Below are 14877 nucleotides of genomic sequence, written 5' to 3'. Positions count from 1 at the left end.
AGTAACTCTTAATTTAAAAAGTTCATCTTTGCGTTATTTTTATTTTACAAATAAATTTAATGGTTTAATAGTAATTTTTATTAAATAACAAAGAGAATGCAGGATTTATATGATGCGTTGTTTAGCAGCAAATCGCATGCAATGTGTTGAAGAAGAAAACAAAAAAACAGAAGAGAAAAAAAACACGTTGTAAATGTAAAATAAATTAAGAGCTCGCATTATCTCTTTCTCTGTGTGTATGTGTGTGTGCTGTGTATCAAATTTCCATAAATAATGTAAAGTCTATATTATAGGTATGCGTTTATATAATTTATGTTTGTTTGTTTATCTAGAGATTAGATATTTACAAAAATGATGTTTCGTTTGAGTTCCCACCAAATTGCAGCACAAACGCGTCCGTATGAAAACCGTAGAAACCGAGAAACTCGTTTAATATATAGAGAATAAGAGAATGATGAGATTCATACCATAGCTATGTATATCGATTGATTTATTTGGTGTGAAAGCAGCTGCAATTCGAGCGAACCGTTGAATGTTTGTATTATTCTCTCATTAAAACACTATTTTTGAACACATTTACGCCACCGATTGATAGTGGAATAGGCCCCAGGCAAATAAAACTTCGAATTGTCGTGGGAGAGTCACTGTTGGTATCATCCGCACACCTACTACGAGAAAGTCCACACATTCGTCGATGTCGATTCACGCTCTGAGTTTTAACTAGGAGTTCATTTTCCCTCTAAAATACAATATAATTAGTTATTCATATATAATAAACATATCACCGTTTGCGTTTTTTTTCACATGTTCGCCGTTTGTGTGTGTGTGTCGTGTTAAAATCGTGTTTGGATGCGTTCGCGTACAAAAAATTATATACAGTTTATATTTTTACAGATTCTTTCAGTTAGTACAATTCGGAATATATGCCGATGTATCATTCTCGTCTCTAGTTTCGTTCATTTTTACATTACATGTGTTAGGTTATGTGTGTGTGTGTGTGAAATAGATTTGAAATGCACATTTTTAAAAATATATCATTTGTCATCTTGCTAAAACGTATGAAAGTAGAGACCGATTTTTAGGCCTTAATTTAGGCACTGGATGTTTTTTTATATATCTTATTACGACATACGTGAAGTATTACGGTCAAAATCAAACAATCTACAAAACTTCACTGGTAAATTAACATTTTTCACAAAGTTATTCACAAGTAAATATCGGGATTCATCAATAATTGATCAAGTGAAGGATAGAATTGAGTTACCTCGCAGTTGATAATCAATTTCTCGGAAAAATTTTTGGTATTTATTTTCTGTATTAAAATTCACATATATTCATATCAAATTTCGCTTTTATCAATTAAAAATAAGCTGAGTGAAAAAATTCAATCGTTTTTAAAAGACTACCAAACTCAACTTGAATTTAATACAGAATGCAACAACATACAATTGAAATGTACTTCAGACCGTTATACTTCACATACACGCTTCTTACTTAAATTCTTAGAAATCGCGTGTTGTTTGAATACCATTGAAACGAGAATAAGAAATTAAAAACCCAAAACTCATACAATCGCTTTTTTTAACCAAGGTAATGTAAATTTTCCATTTTCAAAATCAAATCAACACTTAAAGTTCTATCCTCCGTCGAAAATTGATTTATTAGCGCTTAAATGTTAGCCGTATACTTAGAATTTTCATTATCGTTTGCAATTACTCTCTTACTCTCGTTTTCTTTCTTCGCAACATCCCTCTGCTGACAAAGAGTTGCACTGGGCAAATTTTCACACACGTCGAAATGAATGATTTCAGTCTTCAATTTGCTTATGTTATCATGTGTATCAAGTTAGCGCAGGCATATTTCAAGCAGATATTTTCAAAATTTCACTCATTTCACAAAAGCAAGTGCTGAATATGATCAATCCACCTCCGCTGTGAAAATATATTGTATTTTATGTTACAGATTCCTTCCATACGTGTCAAATAAACAATATTTACAAAATCCCGCATAGTGTGTGTATGTTGTGTGCTTATTGCGCTCGTGTCACCACAACAGAGCGTATCTAAACCGCCCTCAGTCTGTTGCACTTCACTTGCGCGCCCGATGATTTAAAACCCAAAACGAGTCTACGACTCGTGCTAGTGTATCGCCACAGGGCTCTGCTGCACGCACACGCCGTGCATGGGGCTTTCGTCGCCACCCCCACCGGCCCCCACGGCAGAAGGACCGTTTGCTTGACCTGCAGAACGTTGATTCGATGCGTCGGGCACCGCGTGGCCGGGATACGCTGCATACGGCAGCGATGTCGGACCACCGTAGCCCATATACGTGCTGCCATCTGCAATAGGGCGGCGTCGGTGCTGGTACTGCTGCGAGGGTCGTGTCGTAGGCAGTGAATCGCACTCCATCGCCGTGTAATAGTTGCCGCCTCGCCCGCTTATCAGATTTAACCCTGCAAAACATTCAAACATTTTTATTTCAACTTCTGCAGAAACGATTAAACTACGCATTCACACACGCACACACACACTTACACACGTAAAATCTACGGCGGGCGATAATATGAATGAAGGATGATGCAAGAGGAGACAATCTACGATTATTCGGACGCTCACTGTGTGCGCGCGATTCAGAATTTGTTATTGCATTAATACCTGTTAGTTTTATTGATAGTACGGTACAGTAGTTTTATGTTAGTCATCGCTGCGCTCCGCTAATGTCTGCGACCGTGAAACAAAACCTTCATTGTAATGGCACAATATAATGATGCTTGAATGGAGTGAAATGCGTTTTTGGATGTTTCATGTAAAGATTGCAGGATTGCATGGGGAGTTGTACTCACCGTGCTGACTACTCGACGTGGATAAATCGATGTTAACGGCGGGACTGGAGCTGGTGCTGTTAGCCGCATTCGTGGCAGTATTGGTACCCTCGTCCGTTGTCCTCTTGAAGAAGTTGTGCTGCAGCGCGTAGTAGGGCGTTATTCGAGACTTGGGGTCGTAGTCAAGCATACGCAGGATGAGGTCCTTGAATTTGAGGTAGTCGGACATGGAATGACCAGCTTCGCCCGTCCGCCGCCCTCCGGGCCCACCACTTTCCACACCGAGGATATCGTGCAGCTTCTTTGTGCCCGGCATTTTGTATTTCTTGCCATCAGTGCGTGACTTTTTCAAGATGTACCTGAATTTACAGCAACACAATTAAAATAGTGTTGTTGGAGGTTAATTTTTAAAATGATCAATAATAAGATAAATGTATTTACCTGCCGTCGGAAAGTTTCTCAAAAAACTTCCGCACTTTGCTGCCCTGATCAAGGAGGTTTTTCGGCGGCATGCCTAGCACTTCAACGATCTTGTTCAATTGGTCCACTTCGTTGGCACCGCTGAATAGTGGCTCGCCTGTGTGCATTTCGACTAGTATGCAACCCAACGACCACATGTCTATTGCTAAATCGTATTGGATGCCCAGCAAGACTTCAGGTGATCGATAAAATCTCGACTGAATGTATTGGTATATCTACAAAGCAATCAGCAAAAATTAGCCCCATTATTAAAAGAAAATAATTCCTTCCACACTTACCCGATGCCCTAATTGACATGAACTGCCAAAATCGACAATCTTGATTGCCGATCGTTTCGGATTGCAGAGCAGGATGTTTTCCGGCTTGAGGTCGCAGTGAATTATGTTCAGTTCAGGCGTGGAGAGGAACAGAAGAGCCGTGCAGAGTTGTTGCGCAAACTTGCGCGTCAGATTCAACGAAACACCCCGAAAGTTCGTGTTCCGCAGCAGGTCGTAGAGATTGTATGAGAGGAGCTCAAAAACGAGGCAAAGGTGATTGCGCCACATAAAATGCCTTTTTAATTTAACTGCAAAACACACATCAAATTTAATTTCGTGGATTACAGATGTTTGTTTGTGGTAAAATGACCACTTACCTATATAATACTTATTTTCGGCATCCGCCCGATTCATCATCTCGAGCAGCTTCACTTCGATCTGAGCCTGATTGAGAAAAGGTTTCTTGTTCTTGATAATCTTAATAGCGACATGGTTCTGCTCCTCGTGGTCGAACGCCTTGACCACCTGCCCGAAGGAGCCCTTGCCGATCAGCGAGTCAATCTCGTAGCGATCGAGGAACTTTTCACCGTTCTTGACAATATAGTCGTGATTATCATCGTCGTAGCCGTCGTTGTACAGCTTGCGCTCCTTCTTGTGCGAGCTGTCCTCGCCCTGCGTCTGAGCAGCTCGTCGCTTCTTCTTCGCATAGTACACCTGCGCAAGAAAAACAAAACAAAAAAAGCAAGACGAACGTCTTATTACTATTGAAAATGTAATAATCGAAATCAATAATTCAATTTCGCGGCTGCTAAATGGAAGTAATATAAATTTTACTGGCACGAACTCGCTGGAAATATTAATAAGTGCCACGTCTGGCGACGCTCGAGGTGTCAACGCCAAGAAATTCAATTAGACGTCGAGTGAACAAGCACAATTTGTATGTGCAGACAAGAAAAGCGCAAAAATGAGATTTATTTGCTTCGCTTGAAAAATGTTTATTGCCAGAAACAACCAACTAGCCACTTCATTTTGAATTTTCTATGAGCACACCCACATTCTGCCCCCATAAGTTTCTAAAAATAGGCAACCCAACAATCACGAAAACTTTTCCAGATGAATCAAATATTGAATGAACGAACGCGGATATTATTTTTAGTCAGACGCAGCATGTGAATCATATGGTGACTCACCTCGTTGATGCGCTTGTAGGTCTTGATCAGGTCGACAGACAACTTGCGCAGCGGCGCCGAGGCCGGCTCACGGAAGGTCGGCGGGATGCGCGCTTGCATCGCCTGGATATCTGCGGGCGCGCCCGTGTTCAGCTGGGCGCTTGTCAGCTGCTCCTCGCCGACGAGTCGCCCATATAACGGCACGTGCCGCTGTGGTCGTCCTGACGCCTCCGGCGCCACCGCGCCACCGGACCCGACCACGCTTCCCGGCACTGCAACAGAAAAACACAATCAAAATATAAAAAGAAGACATCACTAATAAGCAACAGCAAATGATATATTCTTGTATCTTTGTCAACTGTATGTTGGGTTGCATAACGAAACTAACCGCCATGACAAAACCTCACATTTTAATTAAAACAAGCGTAAGTATCCTTGCAGAATGCATAAACTGAATTAATTGAATTGAATTGCAGCGCATCATTAATAGCTTTGCTTCCAAACATACCCGTTACATACAAATGCCACCGCATAAAAAAGAGAACGTATTAAACATGTATCGAATTTTTGACGAAAAGAAGCCAACCAACTCGCAATGACTCACGGCCGAGCTAACTTATGAATTACAGTGGTTAGGTTATCAAATAATGATTATAAAGTGCGTCGGATAAACGATCGATACGCACCTATCACGCGATCATTAAATTTTGTCTCCTCACTTTTCGGCAAAAAATATTCCATAGGTTTTTATTTTCAAATTAAAAAAAAATATATCTTGCGGCTGCAAATGATCGGTAGAAAAGTAGAATTAATTTCGTTAAGTTGCAGTCACTTTAAATGATTACTTTCGTGGTGTCATGACGTAATTAATTCACACCCTCATTTAGAATTATTTTTTGCAGCAAACAAGTTGAATTTAATGCATTTTACACAAAAACTCAGATAATTTTTATAAATTTAAATCTTATTAACATAAGCCTTTAAGTAAATATAATTAATTTAGAGTCGGAGTATTGCTGTAGGTGTTCTATGACAACGGCAACTTAATTATCTGTTTATTTATACAATTAAAATGCGACAAGAAGCGCGCACACCACGAAAACACTAATAATAATCATGATAAAAACACAGAGAATTAATATATGTGCATAATAATTCCAATAAACTACTTTGAAGAAAAAAATTAAATATGATAAGAGTATATATACATCTAGCTTTAACCCGCGGCTTCGCTCGCGAATATCAAAAATAATGAAGTTGCTTCCGTACGCGTCTGTAGTCGCAGAAGAAGTAACAATGAAGTAGAATGGCGGGAAGTTTAAAATGGCTGAAAGTATAGTCTATGGAAGTATAGTGTACAGTCTCCATAGTGTAGTCAATTGGATTTGATGTTGACGTAGTACGTTGGCGTATTCATTTTTGAAATGCACTTTAAACACCAAGTATATGCATGATCTGTGCCAACCCACATTAAAATTTAATTATTTTATTTATAAAAAATAGCATTGCAACCGGTATTGATGCTTTATAATAGACACTGGTTTAAAACAATAAATTGTCCCGCTCCGGTCGTAAATCGCACGTTTACTTACGGTAGCTTCCGGCGGGCGGTTTTAACGAATAGTAACTTCCGTTCGACATCGTCGTCGGCGGCGGGGACATGCTCGCGTACTCTCCGTAGCTTCCGCAATGGCCGTCCGGCAAAAGCGCAATGCGAAACGCCAACATCTTAGCGAATATTAATTATTGCGTGACGAACAATCCCACAATATAATAATACAACAATATCTCCTCTATAACATTTCCTGGGGGTCCAAATTTAAAACACACACTTCCAAATGTTACATAATGTCCTTTAACGCCCGAAGTCGAAGCGATACTTGCGCACCGAAATTAAGACCGGCGATAGTTTATCGGTGCACTTAAAGGTTCGCAATATATTAGCACATGCTACCGGTCGGTCTAGTAGGTGTAATATTCCAAGGGGTGATATTCAACAATCGCAAGATATTATTAATAACAACGAAGAGTTAAGCTGCTGCACATCTGTTCTAAATCTAATTCTATCTTGCACTGGCCGGCCAGCTACAAAATGTCTCACAGCTAGAGAGGTTGTGAATAGTAGTGGGCAACGAGTAGGCACAGATATGTAGAGGGTGTTACACAACTGCATTCAGAGTAAATTTTTATTTTGCTTAATTAACAGGTGCCCTATTAAAATTTCTCCTGCAGATTTCAAGTTATTATTATTGCAAGCTTTTCAATTGACACAATTTCCCTTTCAATAAAAAATATATTTTCTTAATTAAGCTCTGTTATAGAAGCTTTAATAATGACAAAAACCAAGATTCAGCTATCAAAATCTTCCATTAAAAATGATTTAATCTGTAGAACCAATTTATGATGTATATTTAATTCGATTATGACCCGGTATATCGTGCGCAATGCCCGAGCCAACGAGGAAAAATATATTTCGGTGCGTCGCGACGATGCTCGGTGACTTGTCTTAAATATTCCCCCCGTGTTAAGTAACATATACTCCTTCTTGATATGTGTGTCTGGCCAATTGTGATAGAAGCCGCGCGCGCAAACTTTCATCATAATGGCAATTTAGACTTTCACGTCCTAATCTAGACTTAACTAGACGTATGATTACTTGATGATTACTTAACACCAAATTTACCTATGCTAATATCACCCATTTTAATTTTATCCCACAAGTATACGTGAAGTGATTTCCTGCAAATGATGATGGGATATGCTGGCGAAAATTCGAAACGACAACGACCTTTTTATTGGCACGCGATGCGATGCGACTCTAGTTGCCGCCACAAAACTTCGTGAACCGTCAGCCGCAGCGCTGCTAAAAGTGTTGGCGTAAGGTAGCAAGTTATGCAGTTGTTAAGTAACGCTCACGCATAGTATACCGGAAATAGCTTCAATTTTTAACATTACCCAAAAATTAATTCAGGAAAAAATATTATAGTGAAAATAGTAAACAAGACCACAAAAAAGCAAATAATGCAGAAAAGATACAAATTCGCCATTATCACATCGTGCGAAACGCGTTTAAATATTTATGGATAGATAGATATGTGCATTCTAGGCGCCGCACTTCTGAACAAAAAATATTGCATGTCATAGCGCCAATTTGTCAATCGCGCATCCATGTTTCATCTTTTTCACTATACCTACTCCCGAGCTAATATGTAGGCACAGAAAAAAAATCGATTCATGTTGTGGCGTCGTAAAAACGTTTCGTCCGTTTGTTATTAGTCACAATTCGCACTTTGCGTCCCTGCCTGTTTCCCCGCACGTGTGTTGTTGTAGAACATGTCGCAGTTACTGGAAATAATCAGGCATTATGATGACAACAATACGGCGCCAGCATACGTACTTAATCTTTGGGGCACACAGGGTGTATCCAATAAAATACTAATAGCACGAAATTGCGTAGTAAATTATAAAATTACCATACAAATATTAATGTTATACTTAGATAACTTATATTCATAGATTTCAGCCTTTCAAGGCTGAATAAGATTCTATCACGGTGATTATTTACAATTTATCGATGACTTGGTAGAGTGTCTCCACTTGAGTTTATCAGCGTGTGTCTACGTGTGTGTGAGCTATGCGATTCCAGGAAGTGGACGTATGCACTTTTTGTTGTTTACATGCGGCGCAGGGCCTTTTGATAACGAGTGTGGCAAAATATTCGCACATGTTGATCTTTTTGAGCTCGTAACCGGATGAACGTTCGCAGGAGGACAAGAGCGGGCAGCATTCTTCGCATGCCGTCGCGGTTCTTCACCTTCAGCGGTCGTGATCCGCACATGTGAGGCGCGGACTCCTGCTGACCGGTCACAACATCGGCGAATGGCGATTAAAAACAAACACGTTCTGTCTGCCCGCGGTGCTCATTTCGAAGATAATTCGATATCAGCGCGCGCAAGGGGTGCAGCAAAGCAGACGCAATGAAAATACAAATGCAGCAGGAGTGAAATTGATTTAGGAACGTCTTATTTTTCAAGTGTCTAGATTCTAGAAACAGGTGCGATATTTTATATTGAATTTTGAAGATAATTGAAGATAATCCTGGAAAATATTCTGCTGGATAGGAATTTTAAAAAATATTTAGAATTATATATATAAAAATGAATTGCTGTTCGTTAGTCTCGCTAAAACTCGAGAACGGCTGAACGGATTTATCTTATCTTGGTCTTGAATTATTCGTGGAGGTCTAGGGAAGGTTTAAAAGGTGAGAAAAATTCGAATAATTGCCGGGAAAATCCTCAAAACAGCTCTTTTCTATAGAATAAAATTTGACATTGAGATTCAATCATAGTTATAGTTAAATAGTCGAATTCGAGATGGCGCGCTGAAGTGCATTATTGACAAAACTTTCTATAATTAATTTCTTTAAATTAAAATTGCCAATCTTATTGATAGAATTGACTCTTACTACGAGTATGTCTAGAACAAGAGAGTAAAAACGAATTACATTTTTATTAAACACTGCCGGAACGAAGTCGCGTTTATAAAAATTTCATGTATCAATCAATTATTTCTGAATTTAAATGATTTCAAATTACAATTCTCCTTTTATTTTTACAAAGACTGTGTCATAAGTCATTCAGAAATCAAAAACTTAAACAGCTAAATGACTCTTCCTCCGCCGTGGAGATTAGATCATTGCTTAAATTAAATATCACCACACCACGCGATTTGCACAAATCATTAGCAAGTTTACATTCGAACTACTTGTGGCTCGCTTATAAAGCCACACGTAAAACTAAGCAAAATCCGAACTAATCAATTAAACGCCCGCCCCAACAACGTTTCTATTTTATGTCTAACCAAACTGTTTGAAGTCGCGCGTTTAATATGGCGTGTGACAAATAAATAATTAGCAGTAAAGCGCTGTATGTGTAAATATAAATAGGAGAATTCGGCCACGAAAGCCGGTTACTTTCCAACACCTACGCTCCCATGTGACACACTCGGAGGTATAGAATAGAATGGTACTTTGCACATGCAGCAGCTCTATAAAATAACCCACGTTCATTTAAACCGGTAAGTTCTGCACGTGCCTAATTTAGTGCAAAAATTCAGCATTTAATAAAAATATTTATGCAAGTAATTTGTTGATCTTCAAATTCTCAAGGATGCGTGAGGTAAATCAGCGTCGTACTGCGTCTAGACAGACGCATATCTAATTACGCGCGCATTGTGCGTGTGTTGCCATGAGCGCATCGCATCCGCCTATGCTGACCCAGTTCTCCGGCGAACCGAAGCAATCCTAATTTGATAAGAAATTCACATGATACGCTGCTGCCGGCCGAAAATAGAAATTAAAAAGCACGCCGCCGCGCACGCTCCATCCACTTTGTTGCCATGGTGGCTAAAATTTTAATCGAGGACGTCTGTAAACTTTCCCTCCAACCCTGCCACAGACTTGATTTTGATTTTTATTCGCCAGAGAATACGTGCAGCAACAGCAGCCACGTGCGGCGGCGTCGCAGAATTTTATCGGGCGTCGTTGCCGGCGATGTGTGGCGGTTTGACGGTCTCATGCGGGTGCGGGCGAGGGCGCCGGATCAATATGAAAGCAACAGCCGCCCCCCCCACCCCACGCACGCCCGTGCGGCGGCGGCGCGGCAACGCCACACCACTGCCAGACCTGCGATCGCAATGTCAAATTGTCTTCTCGGCGCTCGGGTTGGTATAAAGCCCCCATTGAATTAATAAACGATTTTAAATCTCCGCACGCACATTTACACCTCCTCCACACACACACCCACATCCACACACATTAAAAAACGATAAAAATAAAACAATTAATACATACTGTCTTCACTTCGGATAACATCAAGAAATGCGTGCTCAACGTCTGCAAATAATTCATTCATTTTTATTACTTTAAGAATTGTTATACAAATACGAAATGAAGAAGTTTTATGAGTTAGGCGATGGGTATGAGACAATTTAATGAAACAATTTAAATGAATTTTAGAAGTAAATAATATCGATATTAATCGAATTACTCGTGCTTAAAATGAGTTCTAGTGTTTCATCTGCTGCAGTTTTACGTTTTAAATTCAAAACTACAGGGAGGCTGAAATGTCGGCGCCCTATACCCGCCCCGCACGAAAAACGTTGGTGACGTTCACGCCGAGGACGTTCACTTCGCTATAAATAATCGCCAGCCTCCTAATAATAGACGCACATAGACGCAGCACCGTCTCTATTTTTTCGGTCCTCGAACTATACACCTACATATAGAAAATCAAAGTGTATCTATTTCTAGGCCCATCAAGGGTCAATCTTTAGTCATTGCTCTAAAGTTTTAAACTATATTTAAAAACTATTATTTTTTAATCCCCGGAATATATAACTATAATTACAGTTGAATTTCTACACCAACTTTCATCCCTTATTTTACACGTGTCAAGTTATATTTTGCGGCGAAAAGTCGCTTTCATGCTTGTCAAGGCTTAAAACAGCTCAATTTCAAAATTTTAACAAAATTGGTTGGCGTGAAAGCGTCACAAACAAACATTTAAAATTTCATGCAAATATTGGAACAACAAAACGCGTCAGAGAAAATTAACCGAATGGGTTTGAAATAATTGAAGAATATTGTAATTATGCGCAATTCGGATATTTTTTTGTCTCTCTGAACATTTTCGAGCGTTCATATCCTGACATTCTGATTATAACTCAAAATCTTCCATTGGCTACATTCAATACGATATAAATTTATTTCTCAATGAAACCTTAATCAGTACTTTGCAGTTTTTGTTTGTCAAATTATAACGACGCAAAAGTGGAGACGCTGAACCCTAATCTTAAAGCAAATATTAAATAACTTCTTTAAGGAAACCGATTCCTTTCTCCTCGATGTTTATTTGCATTGCGTCACGAAAGTATGATTAGATATAAACATATATAGTAAATATTGATGTGGCAGGAGACGAAATGCGCAGTAAAGGTGGGCACAGCGTGTCCACGTGTTGCATTTTGACACAGTGCACGCGCCCTGCGTTTTTATTTATCATCTTTCGCGTGGAAATGATGTTATTGTTGACATAATGCAGCGCTGCGTGTTTACACTGTTCTGTTTTTGCATACAGATAGAGCAATGCATGCTCATTTCATTATGTGTACATTAGTTTCTTTAAAGAATGATAAATTAATTAAACTTTCAACTTTGCATCAATTAATATGCTCGATGTTTATGTGTGCTAACTAAATTAATTTCGTTGTGTTTATGATTACACAACTTCATAAATTATTACGTGTGTTATCAACACAGGCCTGGTAGGTTAAATTAGGATTACTCATTCGCACGCTCGGCACGATTCTATTTATACCATGATGCACTTTTGCTCTGCTCTTATCCAAACACTTGTAAAATTAACTGAACTCGCACGGGCATGACCATCAAAACAATAATAAGAGCTGAATTGAAGTCAAGAATTAAAACTTTTGAAAGTAGAAAAATAATTAAAACGGTTTGCAACACTTAAGAAGACATAAGAACGTAAAATTAGATTATTTTTGTCATTCATCCCTACTAATATTATAAATGCGAAAGTCCTGATGTTTGTTACACTTTCACGCAAAAACTACTTAACCGATCATCATGAAAATTTGTACACATATTCTTAGTGGTCCCCGAATGGTCATAGGCTACTTTTTATTTAATAAAAAAAAATATATTTTAAATAAAATAAAGAAATTGTTTAGCCAATAATACCTCTGCATCTGGTTATTTGACTACTTTAACGCCATCTAGCATTCCAGCAATGAAGCTCAAACCTAAGTACTATAGTACCATCACACTGTATTATCACACTGTATTACCGACAGCTACGTCAACATCAAATCCAACTGACTACACTATGGAGACTGTACACAATACTTCCATAGACTATACTTTCAGCCATTTTAAACTTCCCGCCATTCTACTTTATTGTTACTTCTTCTGTGACTACCGACGCGTACGGAAGCAACTTCATTATTTTAGATATTCGCGAGTTAAAGCTAGTAGATCATAAAGGTTTTCATCTTGTCTTTCGTATAATAACTATAAATAACTGTACTTATATCCGCCAAAAGTAAATATTTACTGTAACATGTGAGTATTTGTTTAGTTTTATTGATGAATGAACGAATGATTTGCACGATTTTCGGAAATACCGTCAAGATAAGATTGAGTGACGGAGATTGTTTAGCAACCAAAATGTAGGTAATGCGGACGTGTGTGTGTGTTCGACTCGTCTAGACGCTAGACGAAATGTACACATAATTTACGCCGCATTACCCCGCGCACGTACATTTCCACACCGCGGTGCGCGGTGCGCGCTACTTACTCCGGCTTAATTACTTATTTTATTCCGCCGGTGACACACATTAGGTACTTATGATCCAAAGTTCGAGAAGTCTACACGTAATAACTTTGGTTTCTACGCAAAATAAGAATTCATACTCACAACGCTAGAATATTCATCATGTCGGTCGAATTGTTGCGCAAATAACTCGCAATGCACATCCGGTTTCGCGTTACGAATACAAAATATTTGCAATCCGATGCGATTGCGCGCGTCATAAGCTCAAACAATGTTGTTAGAGCAATTAAATGTAATGCAATATTAAGGGTATAAGAATTTCGTTTTGATGCAACTGAATTTGTGTTTGTATGAGGTCTATATCAATAACAAATAAAGTTACCATGGAATAAATTCAAAATTCACCCAAATACGCAAACAAATCCAAACTTTGCACCGTTAGTCATTCTTGAACAGTTTAATCAGTTGACCCGAACACGAAAACGTCAGGAGCCTGAGTCAGCTGTTAATGCGCAGCGCGCGCGATTGCACCACGTTGCGGCGCAGACGATAACAACAAACGCGCCATAACAAAAGTTAAAACTTAATAACAACACAAACAACGCGTTGAGGGATGAGAGAGAGGCGCATGAGATGGCGAAACTTACTCTTGGGTTTCGTCAGCAACAGATGGTCGTGTTTATGCCAAGCCATGGGCTCCATCGATGCGGCTCCGGGAACGTGCTCAGCAGTTGGTCGACGGCGTCGCGACGCACATTCACAATTCCACCAGATTCACTTCGTAATCCATGGCTGAGCGTGTGTGGACACCTTTTGTTTCGGGGGCAGGAAACCAATCAGCAAACAAACAAACAAATGAACACCACTCGCGGTAGTACGCGCGCGGGGGGCACTAACCTCTCGCCGGCGCGCTCAAGGCCAAGCGACGCCGACCGGCACCGCGCCGCGGAGTGTTTGTTTCGGGCACTTTTTGGCGCGCGATGCGATGGAATCGATGCGTGCACCCCTCTGTCTGCGAAGAATGGACTGTGCTCTCTCCGGCTGTGTGCTGTGGTTCGTTCGACGCGCGGCCGCGGCGCTGCTGCTCGGCGCGGCGGCGAAGCGCTCCGCTCGGGTCAAAAGCACACAAGCAAAATAATAACAAATGTGCATGAGATTCACGCCGCGCGCGCGGGCGCCCTTGCACTCCTCACTTTTAGCACTAACTTAGACGATGGGGAGAGATAATCACTACGATGTAAGAGCGCGCACTGTTCACTCGATTGTTTGATGGCTGGATTCCATCCGTTTTGCGTGCCGCATTAACACCACGTGCGGTTCGGCAGGATTGCACTCTCGCTGGTTGCGTTGCGGGCGCGCGACTTTGCAACCGATGATAACTGGCGTGCCAAGTGCACTGGTCGCGCGCGTCGTTCACGATTGTTTTGATGTGCCCGTCGGAGTCGGCTTGCGTTGTATCGCGAAGCACAGACGAATGGGAACCGTACAGCACGCCCTAGCCGCGTAGCAACATGGCAACTGTTTCGGCTGGGCGCAGGCGAATCGGCGTCGGACGGCGCACTACATCGTTATACTTCGGCTAAATTCGGCTGTTTCGTCTAATGGCCGACCCTATCACACGCATGTGCACTAGACACATACGCTGTCATGGTAAGGACGGTTTCACACATTAAACACAATAATAAGACCTGCAAGCAACCAACTTAACAAAATCATAAAAACAGATTAATTATTTTGTTGGCATTTATTTATATTGTAATATTATAAATACAATTTAATATTGTGAAAGAGATCGT

General features: G+C 40.2%; 1 protein-coding gene across 5 annotated transcripts; it reads right to left on the bottom strand.

The window, feature by feature from the left end:
• Positions 1 to 12: 12 nt before the first annotated feature.
• mnb (minibrain) lies at positions 13 to 14619 on the bottom strand. Of its 5 annotated transcripts, XM_065302087.1 has the most exons (8): positions 6320 to 6502; positions 4749 to 4999; positions 3936 to 4272; positions 3580 to 3866; positions 3263 to 3516; positions 2843 to 3180; positions 2655 to 2720; positions 2319 to 2452 (listed from the first exon to the last, which is right to left on the bottom strand). In XM_065302087.1, exons 1-7 carry the CDS (start codon positions 6453 to 6455, stop codon positions 2698 to 2700), a joined length of 1626 nt encoding a protein of 541 aa, XP_065158159.1. In that variant the 5' UTR covers positions 6456 to 6502; the 3' UTR covers positions 2319 to 2452; positions 2655 to 2697. The 5 variants fall into 5 exon arrangements, with proteins under 5 accessions (XP_065158156.1, XP_065158157.1, XP_065158158.1 ...); XM_065302084.1 differs by lacking the exons at positions 2655 to 2720; positions 6320 to 6502 and adding exons at positions 10579 to 10620; positions 13729 to 14619 and having other exon boundaries at positions 13 to 2452; positions 3580 to 4272; XM_065302085.1 differs by lacking the exon at positions 2655 to 2720 and having other exon boundaries at positions 13 to 2452; positions 6320 to 6494.
• Positions 14620 to 14877: the final 258 nt, after the last annotated feature.

Source organism: Atheta coriaria, unplaced genomic scaffold (assembly GCF_025399875.1).
Source record: "Atheta coriaria isolate IRGN ID8LTWV9N9 unplaced genomic scaffold, Caltech_Dcor_3.1 hic_scaffold_5_pilon, whole genome shotgun sequence".
Taxonomy (NCBI): Eukaryota; Metazoa; Arthropoda; class Insecta; order Coleoptera; family Staphylinidae; genus Dalotia; species Dalotia coriaria.
Note: the sequence above shows the minus strand (reverse complement) of the source record. Positions and strands in the feature narration are given on the sequence as shown.

What these genes read in the sequence shown, in the direction of transcription:
- mnb (XM_065302083.1), bottom strand. Translation starts at nt 6,455, where the DNA reads ATGTTGGCGTTTCGCATTGCGCTTTTGCCGGACGGCCATTGCGGAAGC. An exon ending in ACCGCCCGCCGGAAGCTACC is followed by an intron (nt 5,000 to 6,319) that starts GTAAGTAAACGT and finishes TTTCTGTTGCAG; the next exon opens with TGCCGGGAAGCGTGGTCGGG. An exon ending in CATGTCAATTAGGGCATCGG is followed by an intron (nt 3,517 to 3,579) that starts GTAAGTGTGGAA and finishes ATTGCTTTGTAG; the next exon opens with ATATACCAATACATTCAGTC.